This window comes from Panthera pardus, unplaced genomic scaffold (genome assembly GCF_024362965.1).
Source record: "Panthera pardus isolate Hobbes unplaced genomic scaffold, ASM2436296v1 HiC_scaffold_13, whole genome shotgun sequence".
Classification (NCBI taxonomy): domain Eukaryota; kingdom Metazoa; phylum Chordata; class Mammalia; order Carnivora; family Felidae; genus Panthera; species Panthera pardus.
Window position 1 is genome coordinate 35,036,444 of NW_026526688.1, and position 25,235 is coordinate 35,061,678.

Consider the following 25,235-nt stretch of genomic DNA (forward strand, 5'->3'; position numbering starts at 1 on the left):
GTGAATAGAACGGTACTACTTGGGGGACTTGTGTGGAAGGCTGTAATGGGTCAGGGTAGAGACTGCAATACAAGAAGGAGGATGCTAGAAACATCTTTGGGGATGGGTAGGGATGCAGAAGCACAGCAGAAGGGTTGAAATGGACATTGGGGAGGGGTGCCATTGTTGGTGATGACAAGGTCTAGGCTGCGACCGTGGGAGAGTGGCTGATGTAGGGCGGAGGAAAGGCAGTGGGGAGAGAAGCTTTAGTCACAAGATGCCAAAGAGTCCTGGAAGGGTCATCTGTGTGGATATTGAAACCAGCAGGCTCAGGAAAGGAGAAATATCCAAAAGAAAGGGAGAAACAAATGTTAAAAAAAAAAATTGTGATCTGTCATGTCTCCCAGCCTTGGGGATTATGCTGTCTGCATAAAGTGGCACTTGATTTTTACATCGAGAGAGAGAGAGAGAGAGAGCGCACAAGCTGGGGAGAGGCAGAAAGAGAGGGAGACACAGAATCCAAATCAGTCTCCAGTCTCTGAGCTGTCAGCACAGAGCCCGACATGGGGCTCGAACTCACAAACCGTGAGATCATGACCTGAGCCGAAGTCGGACGCTTAACCGACTGAGCCACCCAGGCGCCCCTGAATATAAAGATCTTTGAATATCTTCAGCATCAATTTTGGATTCTCAGCACTGGGTACATGGTAGGCACTCGGTAAATATTAGCTGATTGATTCATTTTGATTTAGAAGAATACTAAAAAGAGCTGACAAGCAGTCACTGGCATAGACATCAGAGGATGTGACCAGCACCCAGGGGTGTGCTCCCATGGAAGGAGTTTAGCCTGCAAGTCAGCTCTGTACGTGAATTGGGAACCCATGGCTGAGCACTTATGAGGCCGTCCCTGTCACCTGCTCCTGATGTGCAGGCAGTAGTAACAAAGCCCCAGGAGAGCATCCAGGCCCTCCCAGTTTTCCCAGCCTGGACTGTCAACCGGTCTTTTCCCCTAAAGTGTCTTTGAGCTCAGGGAACTCATGGACCCTTTCAGAGGGTTCTAGAGGGGACAGCTGCTCTATTTCCCACCCTCTGGTTGGGTGTCACAGTGACCTTTACTTCAGTCTCCAAACCTGAGATCAGATCTAATCGCTCCACTGCCCCCGCCCCCATCCCGTTGTTCAGATTGGAGTGACAAAGCCAGCAGATGACCACAGGGGGGAGGGGGGTGGGGAGCAGAGGTTCTAACTGGAACAATTGCCCTGAAAGCAGCAGGGAATACTCTGGCATTCAAAGAGTTTCATTTGTGATCTCTATCTTCCAAATGGTCTGTTAATTGGTTTCTACATCTCCTCTCCTTTCATCAGGAGGAGCATGTCCTAGAGTGAATGAATGGACAGAGTAAAATGAAGTTTTGTTTCCGGAGCAGCTGGCCTTCTGTGCCCAAAGTTAGAGCCCCATCTGTGATCCAAGGGCCTCTTTCTAGCAGCTCCGAACTGGGCCCAGAACCACCCTTCATCCCGGCAGGCAGAACCAGGGCTGGCTGCTTGGGGATCAGGACGGTCTAGTTAATAGGAATTAAGCATACTGTTAAGTACTGTTAAGAAAACATACTGCTATCGAATCGGGCCAAATTAGGATATCGTGCCTGGTGACACTATCTTAGGCTACGTAGAAATTTACACTTCTACAATCTACGAAAAAATAACTGGTGAGAACATGTGAAGCGTAGGATTATTGACAGTGAAGGATAGCTCTTTGGGATGCCTGGGTGGCTCAGTTAGCTGAGCGTCTGACTTTCAGCTCAGGTCATGATTTCACAGTTTGTGAGTTCGAGCCCTATATCGGGCTCGCTGCTGTCAGCGCAGAGCCCGCTTCAGATCCTCTGTCCCCTTTTCTCTGCCCCTCCCCTGCGTGCGCTCTCTCTCTCTCTCTCTCCCCTCTCCTCTCTCTCTCTCTCTCTCAAAAATGAAAAGAAAAGAAAGCAGCTCTTGGGGTCAGCTCTTTGAGGGAAGTTAGTTCCCTTAGCACCCCAGGGAGCCAATTTCAAATGTTCCTTATCAAAAAGTAAAGCAGGTCCTAGAGCACCTGTTCTGCAGTTCCCAATGGTTCTTTTAGCTTTGTGCTGTCCTGCTTCCCATCCCCTTAGCCAGGGTGGTTTCTCTTATCACAGATGGAATAAGGGCCCTTCTCCCTTTCACCATCTCTGTCCCTTCAGCAGCGTTGCCACTGAATTTCCAAAGAAGAAGCCCCACTTCAAACGCGGACGGTCTTTTCCGTTGCTAATACTCAGCAAGACAAACATTGGTTTGTTGCTGAAGCAGCAACTGATTAGGGAGCATATGTTTCCGTGGAGTTCGACGGCTGGGAAGCAAGGCCAAATTGAGAAACCAGTTGGAAAACCTCAGCCCAGATGTTTTCAATAAGCTTGTTGTTCCCCAAATGTGTCTGAGGTGCTCTGGTTCAGGCCCTGACCAGCCATCCGTCACAGCGAACACATTTCAGAAGGTCCCCGGAGTCAGGGACTGGCCCCGCATCCTCTCTGACCTTGAAGAACCTCAGATTCTCCTCAATTTTCTTGCCTCTATAATGGGAGTGTTTTTATCTGTGTTTTCCTTTCCTCGTGGAAACAACGGGATTCCCTGTTTTTCTGATTTACTGGAAGGAGGAAGGCAAGGGGGGCTGGGCACATACTGGGCACATACATTATCTCATCAAATCTCCATGGTGACCTGTTTGTTGGGGATTCTTGTTTCCACTTTAGAAATGGGAAACAGGTTTGGTTAAGTAGATGGCCAAGTTATGTGGTGCCCAAGCCCGAGGCAGAGAGCTTTTGAGCCCAGGTTATCTGGCTCCATTATAGTATAGAGCCCTGCCTGAAGCCATGAGGAAAAGGAGACATTTGACTTTGTTTCCTTTCATTTTGTAGGGTTACTTACGAAAATCACTATTTGAAAACCCTTTAGCACTTTAAAAAAATTATTTTTAATTGTGATAAAATACACATAAAAATATGCCGTCTTCATCACAATTCAGTGTACAACTCAGTCGTGTTAGTACCTTCATATTGTTGTACGATCAATCTCCTGAACACTTTTTTAACTTGCAGAACTGAAACTCAGTCCTTACTCAACAACCGCTCCTCCTTCTCCCCTCTCCCAGCCCCTGGCAACCTCCATTCTACTGTCTGTCTTTATGAACTTGACTCCTCTAAGGACCTCATCTAAGTGGAATCATCTAGCTTCTGTCATTTTGTGACTGGCTTATTTCACGTAGCATAATGTCCTGAAGGTCCATCCATGTTGCAGCCTCTCTTAGAATTTCCTTCCTTTTTAAGGCTGAGTAATAGCCCAGTGTGTATGTAGACCACAATTTGTCAATGGACCCTTGAGTTGCTTCCAGCTTTTGACGATTGTGAATAATGCTGTATTGCACGTGGGTGTGCAACTATCTCTTTGACACCCTGCCTTCAGCTCTTTTGGGTGTATACCCAGAAGTGGGGATTGCTGGATCGCATGGCAATCCCATTTTTATTTTTAAAATATTTATTTATTTATTGAAGTGTAGCCGACACACAATGTTCCATTAGTTTTGGGGTGTACAACATAGGGACTGGAAAAGTCTCTGCGTTACACCGTGCTCACCAGGAATGTAGCTGCTACCACCTGTCACCATATAGTGCTATTACAATACCATTGACTATATTCCCTGCTGTGCCTTTCATCCCCACGACTTACTCATTCTATACCTGGAAGACGGTACCTCCCATTTTTAATTTCTTGAGGAGCCGCCATACTGTTTTCCATAGTGGCCACACCATGTAAAATTTTTGCCAACCACTAGTGCATGAGGGTTCCAGCTTCTCCACCACTTTGCTGACACTTGCTATTTTCTGTCCTTTTGGTAGTAGCCATTCCAGTGGGTATGAGGTGATGTCTCATTGTGACCAACCCTCTAGTACTTTCCATGCTGAATTCTCTACTTAGTGCAGATCAGGTAGAGACACAGAGGTGAGCAGAATTCCACAGGGCCCCCCAGGCAGATTGTTCGCCTGACTTCTGGAACGTGAGGAGGCAGCTCTGTGGGTTGGTCTAGCCGGGCCATCTTGGATTCATTGGCTAGGAAACATCAGGAAGTGAGAAGAGCACTTGCTGGACCAGGTTCTGGGTTCAGGGGGTGAACCTCACTGGGTTCAGTGGGAATACTAATGCCTTGAGGCACCCAAGAGTCAGGGGAGGTGATACGTATGAAAATGCTGGAAAAACCCCAAACCTTCAGTTGCAGGATAGCTTACATTTTCCCCAAGGGGTCAGAGTTCAGCCTCCGCTGCGGATGGAAGGTGAGTCTGGCTTGTACCATAGTCAGCATCACTAAAATCACCGTCGTCATTATTGTTACCATGCTTGAGTAACTACGGGCCGATGATAAACTAGGCATGCACCATGTATTATCTCTAATCTGTATACACAGCCCTGCAGTTGAAGTGTCTGACGAGAGGGGCTTTGACCAAGGCCATATAGCTAAGTGGCTCTGCCAGCATTAAACCCAGCTTAGTATCCAACATCTCTGCTCTTTCTACCACGCCACGTGACTTCTGGGCTCAAATTTGGTTTCTGTTCATATCACATTCAGTCTACCACATCCCCAGATCACATCAGCTGTCCACTCTGGAACGGGAATCCAGATGGTCTAGAACTATACCCAATATATTAAACATACTAAAGATCGATGGATGACCACAATAACTGCCAAAATGAGAGAAAAATTCTCTTCCTGTGTATGGCGTTGGTGCCCCCAAAGACTCAAACCTCCTTTGACGCAGTGCTTGGTCTCTCTCTTCTCTGCTTCCTTCAGGGCCCATCTGGTTGGACAATATCTACTGCACTGGCAAAGAGGCCACCCTCGCAGCTTGCTCCTCCAATGGCTGGGGTGTCACCGACTGCAAGCACACAGAAGACGTGGGTGTGGTATGCAGTGACAAAAGGATTCCTGGCTTCAAGTTTGACAATTCGTTGGTCAACCACATAGAGGCAAGTCTCGTGCTCTTGATGACCCCCTCACGTGAATACTTTCCTTCTTCCATGAAACTCCGTTCTTGCCTACTGATTCCAAGAGGAGTGTGTGAGCACGAAAGAGGGGACCCAAGCCAGCCTGGTTTGGTGCAGGCAGTTGAGGAGAGGGCTTCTGGGGAAGGGGATACCGTCAGTGGGGAAAGGGCATTCCAGACACATTCCAGAATGGCTTGGGTAAGGGCACAGAGGGGCTGAGGCGTCAACTGGGGATAAATAGGTCAGTACTGCCCAGCAGTAGTGGGAAATGAAGCTACCAAGGGTGCACATGAAAGCCCTTCTGTGCTCTTCCCAGGAGCTTGCCCTTTGCCCTGAGAAAATGTACTAGTTATCAGTTGCCGTGTAACAAATTACACCCCCCGCCTCCAAATTTTGCAGATTCAAACAACAGACTCTGTTAGCTCACTTAGTTTCTGAGGGTTGGGAATCCGTGAGCAGCTTAGCTGGTTGACTCTGATCAGATTCTCTCATGAGGTCACCAGGGGCTGGGGTGACCTCTCCCAAGCTGACTCAGGCAGCTGTTGGCCAGCTTTCATTTCTTTCTGGCTGTCAGCTGGAACCCTCTGATCCTCTGCACACAAGCTCTCTATAGGCTGCCTAAGTATCCTTAAGACGTGGAGGTTGCCCTTCTCCAGAGCGAGTGATTGATTCAAAAGGGAAAGAGAGAAAGGGAGAAAACGTGGAAGCTACAACCTTTCATAACCTAATCTTGGGAGCAATATACCATCATTTCTGCTATATTCTGTTGGTCACACAGATCAATGTACACAGTGTGGGAGAAGATTACGCAAGAGTGTGAATACAGAAGGTGGAGACTATGGGGGGGCCATCTCGGAGGCTGGCTACCAAAGGACCATTGTTTCCAAATTGAGCTGGGGGTCAGAATCACTTTTAAAATGCAGATACTGGGGCCTCACCCCAGACCTCCTGAATCAGAATCTCCCACTAGGGGAGGAGACTAGTTTTTAAAGCTCTCTCAGATGATTCTGATGTTGCCAGCCTGACCCAAGTCAGCCTTTGGAAATGGCAAAGGACTTGTGACCCTCCTACACTTAGGCTAAATTTCAAAGTTAGCTTTTCGACAAGTTCTCCACCCAAACAACAAAATCAGTAAACGTTTATGGCACTGTCCTTACGTGCAAGGTATGTGGGGCTGAGGGCGGGAGGAGTGGGCAGCCTCCTCAGGGATGTGGTGGACGTCACCCACAGGGCACTCTGGGATCTGCCATGAATCCAGGCCAAGGATCCTTCCCTGTGCTTTAGCCTCTAGCTGACCCCAGGACCCACTCTGAAGAAAGGCAACTTGAAATTGCCCTATTTGGGCTCCGGAGGAAGTTCTACCCAGACTGTGGTCTTTACATTTTCCTCTCATGAGTCATCCCATCCTGCTCTTTTCTCATATGTTCCTAGAACACACTGAGTCCACTGGGAACTCGTCCAAGCCTGCGGTATAGCAAAAGGATTTCCAGCTTTCTCTCAGCTGGCAGGATCGGACCAGAGGAGGATGTGACCCTCTTCACATGCCGCTGTTTTATCCGGGAGAAGTAGAAGCGATTGTTGAGGAGTAGACGTGCTTTAGTGTCCCAGTTACCAATGGCAACTTCGCTTTGCTGTGAAGTCTCTGATTTGGAGGATGGGCTCATCCAGCCTAGTTTCACACTTCCCTCTCCACTCCTTGTAACCTCATACGGAATCGTTGGCACCCACTTATATCTAGCTCATCTTTCTAATGTGTCCTGGGGGGAAGGGATATAGCTAATTCACCGTTGTATCCAGTAGAAATAGTGCCAGGAACCTGATGGGGACAGTGTCTCCAACCCCCCAATTTTCTTCTTCCTAGGAATGCATACCAAAGATTGTGATCCCCCAAAGTGAAGAATCTCCCAGGATAAAACATCAAAGGAAACAGTGATAAGCAGCACATAGAAGCAAATCATTCCTTCATAGCATCTTAATAGATGCTTAATAGATAAATGAGCTTATTTATAACATCTTTATTTTATTGATAACATCCTTATTTTAGTTTTATCTTTTTTAACATTTATTCATTTTTGAGAGACAGAGACAGAGCGTGAGCAGGGGAGGGGCAGAGAGAGAGGGAGACACAGAATCCGAAGCAGGCTCCGGGCTCTGAGCTGTCAGCACAGAGCCTGACGCAGGACTCGAACTCACGAGCCGTGAGATCATGACCTGAGCTGAAGTTGGATGCTTAACCAACCGAGCCACCCAGGGGCCCCTATAACATCTTTCATGGGCTTCTGTTTAGCCAAGAACCTCAGGATAATACATTTGGATTGCCAAATGAAGATCCGGGCTTCTGGGCATAAGAAAGTCATTGATAGCTTGAATAAAAAGAAGGTGAGCCAAAATGTCAGTGGGTTTGGGGTTGGGGAATGAAAAGACTCATCTGCCATTAGAAAAAAACGATTCTGGAAAAGATCTCTATGAGTGGCACTCCAACAGAGAATTGTCTGTTGAAACTGGCTCGCAGAGAAAGCAGAAACTTGACTGGGTAGAATAGGCAGAGAAGTGAACCCCCAAAATATATTAAGGAGTACTTTTTTATTTTGGAAGCGCTAAGAGTCCATCACAAAAGCTCAGTACCTACCTTTATTCTGGACATTCGTTGGGTGCCTGGTGCACACACAGCATGGTCTGCCATACCCTTAGGGAAAGAAAACATGGCCCTTGTCCTCCTGCCCTTACAGCCTGAGAAGACGAGATGCATGCCTTTAAAAAGCCCCGAGGATCATTCCGAGGCAGGGAACCTAGACCCTAAATAAGTTTATAGTAACCTAGAGAGGACTACCTGGGGAATGACTGGTTTGAAGCATTCCACACTTTCCATCTTCCTAGAAGTCCTCCCTCTTGCTGTCGTACAATCAGGCTGGTTAGCACGAGCCAGACTGGGAGCTTTCTTGTCCAGCCACAGACACTGAGGAAACTTTCAACTGATAAGCAGCCCCTGTAATGTCTTCCTTCTGATACCGGCTGAACGTAGGTCATGAAAGGGCCCACATCTCAAGATGTCTGAGGAGAACCTTTGAGAGTTACCACTGCATCTAAGACTTTGTAGCTAAAGCTCATGTTTACTGTCAGAGCTAGCCTGATGCGTAGGGAGCTGCCCGGCCCACCTTACAGGGGGTATTTGTGGGATGCTGAGAAGTTTCTCTGAAGTACCTCATGTAATAGCCTGTGTCAGTAGCTGAAGTCATGGAATCATTCCTCTTGGCTAAAGAAATGTCCCCTATTAAACATTTGTGGATGAGAGGAAGAAGTGTAGGCTGGTGAATGTGCGGTTAGGTGGGGTCACAATGTGATGACTAATGGTGCCTGGGAGAACTGTGGGCTAATCAGCGTGAACACAGCGGTATTTTCTGGGGCCTTGCTCCTGCCTCTCCTACAGTGGAAATTTGCATGGAGATTAAAATGTGCAGTGATAAAAGTTATAGGGGACACAAAACTGGGTGGGGGGGGGGGGAGTTGCTGGAATATGACATGACTGAATGAGATTCAGTAAAACCTCAGTAAGTTGAGATAAAAGGCCCAAACTGTAATATATTCGGGATGAATTTAAGATCCCATAGCAAGGTTCATGGGAAAAAATCAGCCACAGAGTGAAAGCCAGGGAGAGTGACTAGAAAGCCTTGACTATATCTTTAAAATCCCTGAAGGGGACTGGCTGACTGAAGCTTAGTACAAGCCAAGGCTATGATATGGCTGGTAAAAAAGAAAAAAAAAAAAAAAAAGTAAACGTACACTGATGCGCTGATGGAATTCTTCCCTTAAACTCTGTTGTTTTGGATCAAGAACCAAGTACAGGGTTCAGTTCTGGGGGCATCTCTTAGCTAGGTCACCCAGGGGACAGGCCAGCAGGATCTGGAAACCATGTCATATGACGAAGTGAAGATACTCTGTCAAAGAAAAGAGAGGAGGGGGGACATGTGGGCTCTCTTTAAAATATTTGAAATGTTACCATGGAGAAGATGTTGATTTCTTCTAGCCCAGAACCAAGATGGATAAGAAGGTAATGGATGGGATGTAGATTTCGGCTCAGGGTGAAAACTCTGTAACACTTAAGACTACCCCACCCACAGTGGATGGGGCTACCCTGTGAGTAGCAAGCTCCTGGTCACTAGAGTAATTCAGCAGGAACGGGATGACCTCCTGCCAGGAATGTTGCAGCCAGATTCCTACACTGGGAAGGAAGCAGGATGAGGTGATTGCCAAGTTCTAAGATCCCTTGTTAACTCTGCATTTATGAAAATACACCCAGCCCATGATGGGGGTGCCCACAGCTGGCTGCTGGCAATGCACACCATTGTGTGCACTGGTGTCTCTCTCTCGCTCGCTCCCCCCCCCCCCCCCACACACACACAAGGGATGCTGGCTGGTATATGTGCTGGGTGCTCTGGCTCTCTCCCTGCCTCTTCTCTGGTCCCCCACAAGCTTGACCTTGAAAGCAAGAGCAGACTTTGTGCTCTCACTCTTCCCTATCAAAGTGTGAGCGCCGAAGGCCCTCCCTTGACTTCCCCAGTTTGGAGTCCATAAATTCAAAAGTGGCCAAGAGTAGAGTGTGGTCAAAGTGAAATGTCTGTTAACGCTCTGTCTGTGTCTTGTGACCCCTGGGGTAAATGACTGACCTAATGAACCTGATGAGGACACCTGCCCCCCCTTCCCACCTCATCTCTTCCCACCCTGCTGTGAAGGGTGTGGTTGGGCTCTACAACATGCATGCTCATTGGCTCCTGGAGGTTGGGACCAGATCACAGACCATTAGAGATGACCCTCACAGGCTCGTGCCATCTCTGGAGTATACTGGAATTCCCCAAGCAGAGAGTGGAAGAAAACTGCGCCTCAGTCTAGACCAAGTTCATCCCACTTTGGGATGCCAGAGGCATGAGTCACTAAGCCCAGGGACCTGGCTGATGAATTTCACTCAATGAGCTAACTGTGTTTCCAGTGGACTCCTACATCTGCTAGGGGCATCCTCGGGGGCTCTTTGATGGTTCATGATTTCCCTTCTAAAGAAGGGGAGAAAGCACACCTCCTTTATATGACTGACCCCACCAAGAGAGAGTTCACAGGTTTGGACCCTGAGCTACCTATTGGCCAGCAGCCAGAACCCTGGGCAAGTCCATTCTCTTTATTACGACGAGCTGGTTGAAATCAGTCCCTTCCAGCTATGACAGTCTGTGACCCAGAGTGCTGATGGTTTCTCCATCAAAATGACACCACATGCACTCACCATTTATAGGGTAGTTTTAGATACTCTGTAGGGGAAAGAAAAATCAGATGATTTCCGCAAAAATACTTGGCAGACTATGAAGTGCTACAAGAGCTTAGCCCCACCACTGGTTCACCATTGGTTCATTGCATCCAGAAAATTCACCAGGCAGGGTCTGGGGTCTCGGTTCTCGAGTTTGCTGACACAGACTATACTGTCACATCTTGCTGTGTAGCCTGTTTTAGACCCCGGAGTTCAAGTCAGGACCCTTGAGTTCTGGTCTGGCGGAGCCTGAGAACTGCAGCTGTGTGTCCAGAGTGACTGACCCTTCCTGGGTCTCTGGACACCTCGCTGTAAAGCAGCATTCTCACAGGGCAAGGGAGTCTACGGCCCGAGTCCTTCGGGCCAAAACCTTCTCAGAAAGAGGCAAGCAGGAGCAAATCGTGAAATGCAAAATACCGTTGGTTCCAAGCAAATGGATCTTTTTTCAACCTAGAAAACAGAGCCCCAGCTAAACCTCCCAGGATTTCAGAGGCTCTTAAATTGAGAGGCTTCGTTTCCTGTCTGTGGCAGTGGGCAAGTTGGAAAAAGCATTAGATAAGAAGAGATTACAAATCCAGATGCCCTCCTGAGGAAAGCTCTCTACACTGGCTGTTTTGCACATTGCTAAGTCATGTGCTCATAGAAGGGCTCAAGGCTGAGGCCGTGTGTTGTGAGATCAGGGAACATGCAGCTCGTTTCCTTTTCTTCGCCTCCCCACACCACCTTCTTACCTACCCATTTTTTAAAGGCTCTTTTGCCAAGGCAGTTAGGTTACCAGAACTGATTGGGAACCCCCAGGCTGTGAGATTTAGGTGTGGCCTAGCCTCCAAGCCTCAGTTTCTCCTTGTGACAGCAGGCAGCCCCGAGGTCTGGAGAGGCCAACAGAGGGACGAAGAGGACGGGGCTGAGAGAATCTGGTACCCTTACCCTCTATGCTCCCACATCCTTCTGGAAGGGCACTGAGACCTGAAAAAGCTCTTTCTTCTCTTAACCACAGGAGCTGAGGCTGCTGTGAATTCTTAAAATTCCAGGAGTCCAGGTTTTTATTAGTTACACTCAGCTGCCAGAATGCTTCAAGGTTTTCCTCTCAGCCGCAGCCTTATCTCAGCTGCATCTGGGGCCTCTAGGAAGGTCCGAGAACTTTCCAGCCAAAAGTTTTCCCCCTACCTCCCCCTCCACCAGAGAGAGGGTACAACAGGTGACTGAGGAAAGAAAGAGGGTCTGTTCCCATCTCTGTGCAGTATCAAGGCTGGTGGTCTCTCCAAGCCTAAATCTAGTCCTGCTTCCCTGATGGCCACAGGAGAGCTGGATGGCCTCCTCCTGTGGCAGGAGGAGAAATGGTGGCCAGACTGTCCAGCAAGGGAGTAAAGAGCCATGGTGGAAGCCCACAGCCTCTGAATCCCTAGCCTCGCTGTGTTGTTGAGCTGAGCATCAGATATTGCTGTCCTGAGTTTGGCTCATAGCTCACAGGGAGGTTAGGCAGAGGATGGATGTATAAGATCCTGTCCGGGGTTAACATTCCATGATTCTGTTTATTGAGTCTCTATGCGGTCAGGGCTTACCAGCGACCACAAGGAGCACACAAGAAGTCATTCCAGGGTGACCTATTTTCCCAACTAAAAGTAGGTCATAGCATCTGGAAAGCAAAAGGGCATTTATGCAGATAACAGAACAAAATATGTGAAATTGTGCACATCCTGACAAACTGGGAACGGGATCCTTGGCCAGGGTGGTGTTCACACGACTCTTTGAAAAGTATAAATACCTTTATAATCCTTTGCGAGGTGACATATGTGAATAAGCCGCATTACACTTATCTGTTCGGTGAAATAAATAAGTAGCATTATAATTTATCTTAGGTGAAATAAATGAATGGACAGCATGTACTCAAACTTTGAACAGTGTAAATTGGGTGGAAAATGTGTGGCAGTTTGGAAAGGGAGAGAATATGGAAGGGATACTATATGGGAGTAGTGGGCAGGAGAACGACTCTCTTTGCCCTGGTTGGGGGATCCGTTCTGTACGGGGAGTCCATTGATGTGACTAGAGTGGGGCTGCTGGGGTCCAGCCCGCTTCTGCAATGGACCGGAACCGTTCAGATGAGACTTCAACCATGTCGGAGGGGTCAGTGCCAAGGAATCCCCCTACTCCGTTCCCAGGAGGCCGTTAAGACAGTTGGATGCGTTATCTGGTCATGCATTCATTTGATACATTTTAATTGAACACCAGCCACTGGGAATAAAGAGATTGAAGAAGTGGACAGCTTTGACTTCCTGGAGATTATGGTGGAGTAGTGGAGAAAGACAATTTCACAAATCGTTACTTTGTTACCATGGTGATGATTACTCTGAGGAGCAGTAGGCACCCCAGCTGGGAGTCAGGCCCAGGACTTGGCTGGTCTGCGGCCTCAGTCCCCCTGCTGGGTGGGAGGGGCCGGCTGCTGGAACAGGTGTCTTGCCAGCTTCCTGCAGACAGCAGGGCTTGCTTTCTCCAAAGAAGCAGTCTCTGTGACCTACCCCGGTGCTTTCAGGTTGGAAAATGAAACACAGAGCATTCGATTTTCCAGCAGCCTTGCGAGGCTCTTGATTTATAGAAGGAGGGCCCAGACAGACTGCAGGTTTTTTCCTCCGGTGGCTCAGGATGACCTCAACTGTCCACACCACCCACCCCGACTGGTGTCCATCCCATAGAGCTGAGGAGCAGAAGTCACTGCAACGCTTTCTCTCTTCCCTTTCATCCACCTGACCCGGTTGGAAGTCGCCAGATAGAGAATGCTACTTCTTATTTGGCTCCTTACTCCATGAATTCCTGATTTGATCGAAAGGAGGTACAGTGTAGCCAGACTTTACTACTACTCTCTTACTGTTTACAGATGAAAACATCCAGACGTGTGCTGAGGGGTCAGATCAGCTTTTCATTCAGCTCAGTAGCTCCCTTAGCATCGGATTTTGAGAGGACAGGGAGGGTGTTAATAGCCCAGGTGACGAGGGAGCGCATGGATAAAGCGTAGACGTTCTGCTTGTCCATCTGTAAGTCACACAGGTATGAAGAGAAGCAAGTACTGCCTAGTTGTTTATTTTGCATTAAACAAAGAATAAAGGCGGTCTTTATTAAAATTTTGGCTTGGGAGCTCAGTCTTCAGCTAAGTTGAACTCCTAGCATTTGGATTTTTAAAAATCATAATTGGTTCATTCCAAAAATGTTTGAGGACCCCCTATGTGTCGTGTCTGGCACTAGGAGCCATGGGTAATACAAAAACGAGTAAGGCACAATTCTGCCATTGAGGGACTCACGATTCAAGGAGGTGGCAAAATAGATGCAAAGATAAATACTAATAGTATAAGACAGTTAGCATAAGTCAAGGACTGACTGACTGGCTCAGAAAGCAAATGCCAGGGGAATGAACAGGACGTCAAATCTCTGTGGACCAGATATTTGGGGAAGGGGGCTTCGTGGAGGAGATGGTGGTGCCTCTTTCCTCCTCTGTCGTGAGTGACAGCAAGAGACTTGCCTGTCCGGTTGGCCTGTGCATCCCAGGGCCTCACACGGTGCCTGGGGGGGTAGCAGCACTCAACAGTCAGTTTTCAGATGCGTGGATGAGACTGTCCCTGAGGTCAGTAGGACTCTGACAGGAGAGAGAAGGAAGAGAGAATTGCAGGGAGGTTCAGCGCCGGGCTTTAAGGAGTGATATCCCTGACAGTGCGAGAAGGTCACTGGCTGGGAAAAGGGAAGGGGGAGGGTGGTATGGATCAAATCAGGGAGCCGACGGCCTGGGGAGCCACGGGAAGGTTTGGAGCAAGACGTGGACACGCAGTGGGCAAGGTGGATGAGTGTGTTGGTGGCGTGTGTGAGGTGGCCGGGGGCAGCGATTCCCCCTCATGGCCTATGTGAAATGGCAGAATTACAGTGCCTTTCTTTCACTTCCATGGCTCTCGGTGCCACCTGACTGGCAGATGGAGGTGGAAATGGGGTGGTGATGGATAGCCAGAAGGCATCGCTGGGTGGCTAGAGGTGTAAGGAGGGGAAGGTGCAGAAGACAGGTGAAGCTTGTGCCTTGCAAGCTGCAAGGGCAGGAGCCTGACTGGGGAGGTGGGGGGGGTGGGCGGGGGTGGCAGAGGAAAGGTTGAGGGTATCTTGGATGTGTTGGGTGTGAGGTGCTGAGGAAGGTGCCAGGCTGGTGGTTGGGAAAATGGATCTGTATCTTGTTGGGGTTTTTTTAAGATTTATTATTATTGTTGTTGTTGTTATCTATTTTTGAGAGAGAGAGAGCACAAGTTAGCAAGGGGCAGAGAGAGAATCTCACGAGGGGCACAGAGAGAGAGAGAGAGAGAGAGAGAGAGAGAGAGAGTATGTGGAGCCCAAAGCAGGGCTGTGCTCACCCAGAATGGGGTTCGTGCTCACCGGATGTGGGACTCGAACTCACGAACTGCCAGACCAAGACCTGAGCCAAAGTCAGGTGCTTAACCGACTGAGCCATCCAGGCGCCCCTAGAAGGCCAGTTTTTGAAACAGCTGAAGAAAGCCAGCCGGGGGCTTAGAGAGCAAGATGTAGGAACCCACCAGCAGTGGAGGGACGGGTCTCGCTAAGCGAGCCGAGGTTGTGTGCCATTAACCAGCCGTGCGTCCTAGTTGGGCTGACGGTGTGCTCATGTATCTTGCCGCCGAGGTCCTCCCTCCTCGACACCACCCCCTGGTTGCCTTCTCAGCTGGGAAGGCCTGGGCTGATATTCAGTGACAACTTCTAGAACAGGGAGAAGGAGGATAGTTGGGCGAAGATGGGGCCCTTACAAGCACGCCTAGGGAGGGGGGCTTTGCCCCTGGTGCCAAGCTTTCCGATCGTGAAGTGCGTCCTTGTAAGGCTTGCTTGCTTGCCTGGCCTCCCCCCCCCCACCCCCCGTTATCTTTATCTGATGCAATCTTCCACTAGACTTTCAGAATTGGTGATTTTTCCTCATTGGCCATAGCCCCAGACTGTCACATTGTGAAATTTGCATTCACAGATGCTGCAAATGCAAATGTCGTGCAGGCACAATGCTGGGAGTGCTGCCTTGGTGCTCCTTCCCTAGCTTTCTCCCCAGCAGCCCACTGACTGAAGCAGGGCAGGGTCCTGACCTCCCTGCACCTTGATTTTCCCTTTTGGAGGTGGGCGATCGTCACTCTCACGCCCCGCTAGGGAGGAGAGGAGTTCTGAGTAGGACAAGTCTAGAAGGTTCTGTGCATTCCTTGGAGGAAGGCCTTTTCGGAGATCTGGGTGAACTGTTGTCTCTGGCGAGAGAAACAGCATTCAGACTCGAAGTTTAAAATGTGCCGGCTGTCTTACCAGCTTCTGGGCTATTGGGCTTAATGTATACATTAACCAGCAAGTCTAGAGAGCTCTTTGTTAGAGAAGAAAAACGTGTATATGTTTTAGTGTTTCCAATCTTCTCTTTTGGAGTTGAGCTGGGGGGAAAAAAATCCTAACGCTTGTGGTTATGGAAGAGATTCCACAGCAGTGAGGTAAGGAGGGAAGTTATGTGTGTATGTGTGTGTTTTCCTACACAGAGGTCTCTGAGCAGCTTATGTGAGCTCGTTAGCTAGCAATGAGCCCTGAATGGGTGCCACGAAGGGCTTCCCTGCCGCCCCCTGGCTGGAGTCCACAAGCAGCTGGGAGGCAGCTCTCCACTCACGTACACACTTGGGTCTGACTCCCAGTTCCTCCCGCAGAGCCAGGGTGGAGGAAGGACTTCGAATGTGCAGGCCCCAGAGGAGCTGAGCCCCTGGCCTTGCCCCGGGGTGGGGGTGGGGGTGTCAACTCAATACCAGGCAATGGACAGGGTGTGGCTGGGAGGGAAGGAGGCCACCAGTCCAGAGCACAGGCTTGGAGTCAGAACTCAAATGTTCACCCTCGTTTACCTGCTTATTGGCTGGGTGAACTGGCAGAAGTTGCAAAACCTCGCTGAGTTTTCTCATTTTTCACCTGGAATGGGGGTGTGCCATCAGCCTTCTCCGAGGGTGTCATGGGGTTTGAGTGGGCACAGAGCCTGAACGCATAATGAATTCGTTGGTATTTGGAATTTGAGGGCCCTCGCAGTTTTCATTATTCAGAGAAGAGACAGGGCCCTGCGTTTGGGGCATTGGGAGAAGCCTGACAAGGTCCATGGAGGGCAGACACTGTATTTTTTTTGAATGAATGAATGAATGAAGCGAATTTGCGCCTGATGAAATGAGGGAGAAAAGAAAACATTCCATTTTGAAATTAACAGCCCTGACCCTGACCACTTTTTTAGGTGCTGGAGGGAAGGAGTCCCTCTGGACCTTTCCTGCACCGCATAGGTGCACAAACAGATGCACACTCCACACACATACACACGCGCGTGTACGCACACTCCGCACGCACGCACACATGTGCACACACACGTGCACACGCACACACACACGGAGTTGGTGGAAGAATAAGGTCAAAGACAAGGACCAGGACACCTCGCTCTAGCACTTTCTCTTCTCCAAGCCTCGTTTCCCACATCCTGAGCCCACCTGCCCCCTCCCTCCCACAGCTGTCATACTTCTGCAGAAGACATGCCAGCCTGCATCAAGACGAGGGCATGTGGGTCTGCTGCGTCCGCTCTCCCACGGTTGGAGCTTGGATGTCCAGGGTCACATTGGACTTCTCCCCTTAGTGAGCTTGCACTGCTGCCCCATGGCAAGGGGGGAGTGGGGAGGGAAGGATCTGTGAATTTGGTGAAGTCAGGCCCAGCCTGCCGCCCTGTAGCGTCACAGGGCCGGTGCCACAGTGGTAACTTTCCTTCTGGGCATTACGCATTGCACACTGGAATTCAGCCCTGCCTCCAGAAGGGGAAAGGGGCAGGAGGGGGCTGACCCACAGGCTGGTCCAGAGCTCAGGCCCTTTCTTGGCTTGCCCCTGTCCACGTGTCTTGGTGGCACAGGTCCTGTGGCCTGAATGGAGGCTGTAAAGGATCCAGGATCCAAGCTGGCAAACATAATCCTGCCCCTGGCGCTTTCCTTCCTCTCTGCATGGAAAGGAACCAGGGCCAAATGCCATCGCTCCCGGCCCACATACTTTCCACTGCCTTGCCGGACTGCAGAAACAGGGCCTGGCTGTGCGCTCTGCAGCCAGGGCGAGGAGACACGAATCCCCGGGCACCCAAATAATGGTTCTGTTCAACCTCATGGTTCATTTGCATCCTGGCTGGACAGGGGCTCAGGCACTCAGGTTGCCAGGATCCTCCCTCCCGGCACCCCTGCCCAGCCCCACCCCTCTGCCCCGCTGGCCCAGCTCAGGGAGCTCCCCACACTGCACTCCCTGCCCCTAGGTGGTTCTTGGGAGATCAGTGGACTCAAACAGTTTTCTTATTAGGAAAACAAGATAGTGAGAGTTGTGGAGCACTTCATTCTATTGTTTGAGGATTAAGTAAGAGAATGTACCTAAAACGCTCCTTGTGGGGCTCACACACTAGTCTGTTAGTGTTATATTGCAGTTCATCATATCTGAGTATGGATTTGGGGCTGGGGACAGTGAGGGGGTTGGAGGCATAGGTGGAATCAGTCGTGACCGGCTGTGGGCACCTCACTAAGTAAATCAGGCATTACTATATAGTTAAGGGACAATATCGCTGTGTTTTAGAAGGAGCTCTGGTGGCTGCCCTGTGGCAGATAGAAGAGGGAGATGGAGACAGGGACTCAGGGAGCCTTGCAAGAGCCAGTGGTGGTGCCATTGGGCAGGGGCAGAGAGAGGAGGGGCTGGAACTGAGAGATTTAGGGAGGGAGCTCCCCTAGTGTTTGGGGGAAGATCGGGTGAGCACAGGTATCACTAACTCCAGGTAGCCCCCCATTTCTCTCATCCAGTTTGGCCCCTCGAGGCCCTCTGTCCTTCTACCAAATTCCTGGACCTCTGGGGTAGGCTTGGGGCAGGGGCATTGCCACTCAGTGTTAGGGTGTGGGGAGGAGAGCCTGCAGTGCAGTGAGGCAGGAGCCCCCCATGCCCAGCCTTTTTCCACTTCCTCCTGTCGGGGTCCTACCTCTTTCATCACTTCCACAGAAAGATGGATGGGGGTGGGCGTGGAAATGGAGGCAAGGAGTGGGCTTTCGGAGGGCCTCAACTCATTTGGAATCTTTCCTTCCATAGCCCGGTGGTTGTGTCCATCCCTACCTCCCTGTTGGGCAGGCCTGGGCCCCTGCACCTAGCTTCTCCTTCCCCTCTTCTCTCCACGCCATCCCCCTTCTCTCCTGGGATTTTCTCACTGAGGAAGGCCGACCCCCAGGGGACGAGGTAGTGTGCAAGATGGCACCACCAGCCTCAGGACGGCTGAGGCTCATCTGCCTGACACGCTTCAGTTTTACTGAAAGATTAATGGGGAGATACACACACACACAAAACCGACACGCATGTGCGCACAGACATGCTTTGGAGTAAAATACAAAATCCAAATTATTTTTAATATAGAACCAGAAAATTCAAAAAACACATTTTCTCTTCACTTATTCTGAGAACCCCCAGGAGAGGGCTGGGGCGCAGTGCTCTCTGGGCTCTTTGTAGCACGTAGGAGAAGCCGCCGGGGTCCTGGGGCTCCTCTCCACCTGCTCCCGAGCACCCCTCCGCCCCCCGATGTGCAGGGCCTGAGGGCAGAGGCAGGCTGGTACAGTCGCCTCTCTGGGGCAGACCCGGCAGGTAACCCCCCTCCGTCTGTGCCTCCTTCTTCCCAGAACCTGAACATCCAGGTGGAGGACATCCGGATCCGAGCCATCCTGGGCACCTACCGCAGGCGCACCCCCGTGACAGAGGGCTACGTGGAGGTGAAGGACGGCAAGACGTGGAAGCAGATATGTGACAAGCACTGGACAGCCAAGAATTCCCGCGTGGTCTGCGGCATGTTTGGCTTCCCTGGGGAGAAGACGTACAACACCAAAGTGTACAAGTAAGGGGACTGCTCCAGCCTGGGCTTCCCGGGCCTTCGCCCTGCCGGGTTAAGAGTCAGCTCTTACCAAGCACCCCCAGCATAGGAAAAGTCCTCCCGCCCTATGTCATGGCGGGGGCCGCCAGTGTCCCTCCAGCAAGCCTGCCCTTGAGGAACTCCCGCTCCTGTGGGAGACAGACCCCCAAATGAATGATGAAAGTAGGGCGAGGGAAGGGTTAGGGCAGAGGCAAAGGGCAAGATGCTGCAGCCCACAAAAATCCCACCTCTCAGTGCAGACAGCCAGCTCAGTGACCCCAGGGCCTGAGCAAGGACAATAATACCCCGGCCGGATGGGGCAAGGGCAGTGCCAACTTAAGAAATGGTTACTTTTCCTCAGCGAAGATTATTCTGAGAAATCTGGAACTTTCCACAACTGTCAGGAAATTGAAAAACGGTTGGATTCGATTCAGTTACTCCAATCCCAGTTAAACCTCACCTGTTATGGTTTCCAAAGTTGGCACGTCCCAGGGGGCCAGGGGGTAGATGGGGGATCCGAGGGGAATCCAGTGAAGGGGTTGGGCCCTGTGACAAGCTGGCCGCTGGGGGACCTCGGTTGGTAGCGGGATCTTCTTATCTCCTCTTATTAATGATAATGACAGTCTGTTTCTGAGTGCCTACCCCATGCCAGGCTCTGCCCCTTGTCATCGAGTTCTCACAGCACTAGGAAGTAGGAGTCTGCTTCAGAGTTGAGGCAAAGAAGTCAGAGAGAAATTGTAGAACCAGGATCCAAACACAGGCCTCCAGCTCCAGGGTCTACACTCCTGGAGAGGGTGTAGACTCACAACACCACGTCTTTCCTTTCAAACCAGGGACAGGGAACTTCAGAGTCAGGAGACCGGGCTCCAAGCCCAGCTCGTCCTCCTGATCCTTGGGTCAGTTCAGGCTGCATCCCTCCTTGGGTTTGGCGTGGCCGCCTTTGGTTAGAGCCCCCAGTCCACCACAGGGGTGAGTCTGGCGTCAGGGCAGGCTCACAACACCCCTGGGGGTGATCTTAGTGGCCATTCCCTCCCCCAGCCGTCCCAGACATGGCCCAGACCTTCCTGGTTGCACAGGGCAGCTGGGAGGTGGCGTGGTCTCAGCCCTCGGAGTCTTTGGACAACTCCCGCCAGCTGGCCGGCTCCTTCCCTGGGGACACCTTCTCAGCTTTTCCGACCCAAGTGAGCCAAGAAAAGCAAACCCCTCCCCTGGCTGGCCCCACCAGAGCCCCCAGCCTAGTGGTAGGTCTGAGCCCAGTCCTAGGAAGGGGAAGGCTGCCACCAATTCAAGACCAGGCAGAACGTGCCTTGTTCAGATGGCATTTGAAAGCCATCTCCCCAACTGCGGGCAGTCCTGCGTCCTCTTCCTGCTTTCGAGGAGGGGTCTCGGATCTGTTTTGGCAGCTGCACCCCTGGTGATCCTCTCATGGGCTGGGTTGGAAACCCTCTCCTTGCTCCTCCCACTCCCATGTCTGTGGCTGTGCTTTCTTTTCAAAAGGGGGCAGGAAAAGGCTCCGAGGGCTGGGAGGCATCCAAGGTGTTGGTGGTGGATGGTGTTCTTGGCCAAGTTGGGAGATAATTAACCGACGCTGCTGAAAACCAGCTCCGACTCCTGACCTCTAGCTGGAGATGCTATGGGGGAGCGGGAGGGCGGGCGCTAAAACAACCTAGGGTTGTTTTATGTTAGACTCAGCTGACAGTCAGGCCCCAAAAGAGAAGGGCACACTGGGAAGCTTCTGCCTCAGTGGTGCTGTTAGGGGCTGTGATGGCAGCCGGCTGGAGGAAGTGATGAGCTGGGACTCCCAGGGCATGGCTTCAGCCCTCACTCGGTCCAAGCCCTTAGTCTGCATGGAAAGAGACACAGGCCTGAAGGGCGGGGGACTCGGAGGTCACAGAACCCACCTGCGGAGCCTGCGGGGGAGTCCAGTCGTGTCCTCCACACTGCTGTTACCTCAGCCCCAGCTCTGCTCCGCCTGGCTACAGGGCACAGGCCCCCGCCACGGGCTGGCTGTTGAGTCTGGGAGGTGACGCGGGGCTGGCCTGGGGCCAGGGTGTCTGGGAGCCATGCTCAGAGGCTACGGACAGCAGGGGCCTGGGGGCCGAGTATCCCCGAATCTGTGACTTCCAGTAGCATCTTTCCCCAACTCCCTTTCGCCCTTCCCACAGCCCGTTGCTGCTGTCGCTGACAGCCGCCCCCCCCCCCCCCACTGCCTCCCAGAGAGGGCTTTCACCCTTAGGAAGGAAGCGTTTTCAAAGTGATTCTGTCTAGGGTGGGTATCTCCTGGTACCCACCAGGTCCAAAGGGGCCCTGCAGCCTTAGACATTCACCAGGGCAATGCCCGAGGCCTCTCCACCCTTAACTCTGCTAACCGGCATATCCGGTGGCTACTCGGAGGCCTCACCCCCACAGGGTCACCTTGAGTGGAGTCAGCTTCCCCACCAAGGACTGCTTTTCTGTGAGCTACATTCTGCTGTGCCCTGGGGAGCCATGGATGCTCCTTGACGCTAATGATGCCGAAGCTTCAGGGCCCCTTCCTTGGGGCCAGGGGCATATTTTTTCTTCAAGCAGGATCCCGAGGTTGACACCGGTTTATTGATGTGAGCTAACTAAGCAGAGATTCTGCGTCTAATGTCGCATCTCGGGCGTTAGGAAGAGCTATCGTGATTTGGTTGGTTGGCTGACACGGGGACCAAAATGTCGCCCCACCGGGAGTGACATGCAAATGCCCGATCTCCTTGGCTTCATGTAGAGGACAGGATTCCAAGGCTGAAGACTGGATGTTGGAGTGGATTTGTCATCTGAGACCTCACCCAGCCTGGGAGGGTCTGGAAGACGCACTTTCCCCGTGAATGAGGAATAAATTTATGAGGGAAACCCTGGTGTTCTTAAGAGCTCCCCGGTAGCTCTTTTCTGTAAGCCATCCCTCATCTTAAAAGCAGGAGGTGGTGACTGGATCCCAGGGCAACAGCACTCAAGCCTCCGAAGGCCAGGTGGGCATGGTTCCCGAAAGACCAGCAGAATCAGAGCAGTAATCGGAACAATTTGACTCCTGCACAGCCAGGGCATGGCCTGGTTGATCATGATGTTCCCAGAAGCGAAATGGATAGGAGGTCTACTAAGTTCTTACTCATTCTTTTTTTTTTTTTTAAGTTTATTTATTTTGACAGAGAGAGAGGGAGAGAGAGCAAGAGAGGGGCGGGGGTGGGGGCGGGTAGAGAGAATCCCAAGCAGTCACCAGACTCTGTTAGCGCAGAGCCTGACGCGTGGCTCAATCTCACCATCTGTGAGATCATGACCTGAGCCACAATCAAGAGCTGGACGCTTAACCGACTGAGCCACCCAGGCGCCCCCCAAATTCTTTATGAACAGAAAATCTAGGTCAAGAGAACAAAAATCTAATAATATAAACAGAGGGTCATGCCCCTCGATCAATTCCCAGACTTGAGCCAGCTTACAGACCCGGAACCCTTTGAGTAAAGGGCAGGCTGGGTCCCCTTGAAGAAGGACCCCACCCAGTACACTGCCAAAAATTTACACCATTAATCAATTTCCCAGGCTTCCCCAAAGGGACTGATGGCCTTTCACCAAGATAGCTGTGCACTGGGGAAGATGAAATAATCAGAACTTTTGGGCACGACTGGACACAAGCTCTGAAATGACACAGATTCTGGGAGACTCAAAGATCACCATGGCCCTCCAGTCAGAGTAGGGCCTTAAGTGGGTCAGGTGATCAATGGGGTTTTAGCCTGGGCCCATCTCACAGTGGGCCCAGTGGGTCCCTGAACCCATCCCGTGGTTGTTTCCCTAATTCTGGAATTCATCATTGGAATAGACATACACAGTAGCTGGCAGAAGCCCAACAAAATCTGGCTTCTCCCTTGGCTGGGGAAGAGCCAGTAGAACTTTTCATTTTTAATGTTTTATTTACTTTTGAGAGAGAGCATGAGCAAGGGAGGTATGGAGAGGGGGACAGAGGATCCAAGGCAGGCTCCGCACTGACAGCACAGCGCCCGATGCGGGGCTCGAACTCATGAACCGTGAGATCATGACCTGAGCTGAAGTTGGGTGCTCAACCAACTGAGCCACCCAGGCGCCCCCCAAATTCTTTATGAGTAGAAAATCTAGGTCAAGAGAACAAAAATCTAATCATATAAACAGAGAGTCATGCCCCTCAACCCATTCCCAGACCTGAGCCTTTTCAGGACTTTTCATTTGTAACTGCATCGGCCCAGCTGAGCATTCGTCCCACTACCCTGCCATAGGCTAGACACCTCTTTCTCAAGCAGGCTTCCCCCTTGGCCCAAAGCTGCATCTCATTTCAGTTGCTCTCCAGTCACCGGGCCTGGAGCAGGCTGTCCACCCATCATCCACCAGCGCCTCATATCTGCACCCCCTGGGCCTGGCCCTGGTGAATCATGGTGGGGGGACGCTGCTGGCATCGTGGAGGCCTGTGGAGGGCCACGGTGCATTCCCGTGAGCTGATGTAAGAGGGAAGCAGGGCTGTCTGGGAAAGGCAGGAGCGGTTATGTGTTTGCTATGGTGCTTCAGTCTATATTAAGAACTCAGTACATCTGTTCGTGGGCGAGGGCAGTGCTCACTGAAAGCTGGAAGCAGAAGGAGGTTTCAAGCCAGTGGGGTCTGGCCAGCCCTTGTGCAGCTGATAGCCCCCGAGTGTGTTCTCTCGCCCAATGTTGGGGGGTGGGTCATGAGGAACAAGCTGTCCACCGCCCCCCAAATGTGTTCTCCAGTCCGAGGTGGTGGTGGGGGGAACAAGCTGGAGGTTGTTTCCGAGTGCAGGGCCTTGTGTCCAGGAAGTGGGGAGGGGCAGTTTTTCTCGGAATTATTAACAGTCCTCCTGTGTAGTTCTCCACTCTAGGCTATGCAGCGATGTTGAGTACACCTCCTGAATTTTCCAGGATAGTCCTTTTTCCAAAGATTCTGTGTCATGGTGCCCACAGGGACACCAGAGTTGTTACCAGTTGAAATTTTTAGTTAGGAAAAGATACTGGTTTGGGGTGCTTGGGTGACAGCTCAGAGCCTGGAGCCTGCTTCAGTTTCTGTGTCTCCCTCTCTCTCTCTGCCCCTCCCCAGATCGTGCTCTGTCTCTCTCTCAAAAATAAATAAACTTAAAAAAAATTTTCTTTTTTTTTTTTTTTTTTTAATTTATTTTTGGGACAGAGAGAGACAGAGCATGAACGGGGGAGGGGCAGAGAGAGAGGGAGACACAGAATCGGAAACAGGCTCCAGGCTCCGAGCCATCAGCCCAGAGCCTGACGCGGGGCTCGAACTCAGGGACCGCGAGATCGTGACCTGGCTGAAGTCGGACGCTTAACCGACTGCGCCACCCAGGCGCCCCAAATTTTTTTTTTTTTAAAGCAAGAAAATATTGGTGGTGTCTGTAGGGTTTTACCTTTCTCTATGTTCACATCCCATTCACCCTGAGACAGAAATTTCCAGGCCTGCTAACCCAGCAGAAACAGGGCCCCATTTCTGCCCCATCCTGGGCCAGCCTGCCCTGGGAGGCCCTTGCACTGGGCAACTGGCAGCAATGCGATCTGGCTCTCTCTGGCATCTCGCAGGTTCTTCCAAGCAGGGACAAGCACATAGACCCCAGAGAGCTGGGCCGGCGTGAGAGGACGGTCCTCCCTGCCCTCCTCCTCCGTAAATCCCACCCCTATTCAAAGCCTCGCTCAAACCCTGCTGCTCATTGAAATTGTGTGTCATCATTGCAACCACAGGGAACCCTCCTTTCTGTTTCTCCCTTAATATAGTTGTTATTTATTTTACAAACGCATATGAAGCCCTTCCTGTGCAGTTTTAATTGCCTCACCAGCATTCGCTCATTTAACTTTCCTAACAATCATATAAAGTAAATCCCGTTGCTACTTCTGATTTGGAGATGGGGAAACTGAGGCACGGTAACCTTTCCGCTAATCCATTCATTACCTATTGGTTGGTTATTGTTTTAGAAAACACTGTGACTCGCCTCGATCCT

At 51.1% G+C, this 25,235-nt stretch overlaps 1 protein-coding gene across 1 annotated transcript in view; it reads left to right on the top strand.

Moving 5' to 3' along the window:
- Window positions 1–25,235, top strand: part of LOXL2 (lysyl oxidase like 2) — a 93,320-nt gene that overhangs the window by 31,159 nt on the left and 36,926 nt on the right. The window contains exons 3-4 of the mRNA XM_019466940.2: window positions 4,831–5,006; window positions 19,014–19,225. Of these exons, the coding sequence (XP_019322485.1) occupies window positions 4,831–5,006; window positions 19,014–19,225 (388 nt within the window). The remainder of the gene's footprint in view (window positions 1–4,830; window positions 5,007–19,013; window positions 19,226–25,235) is intronic.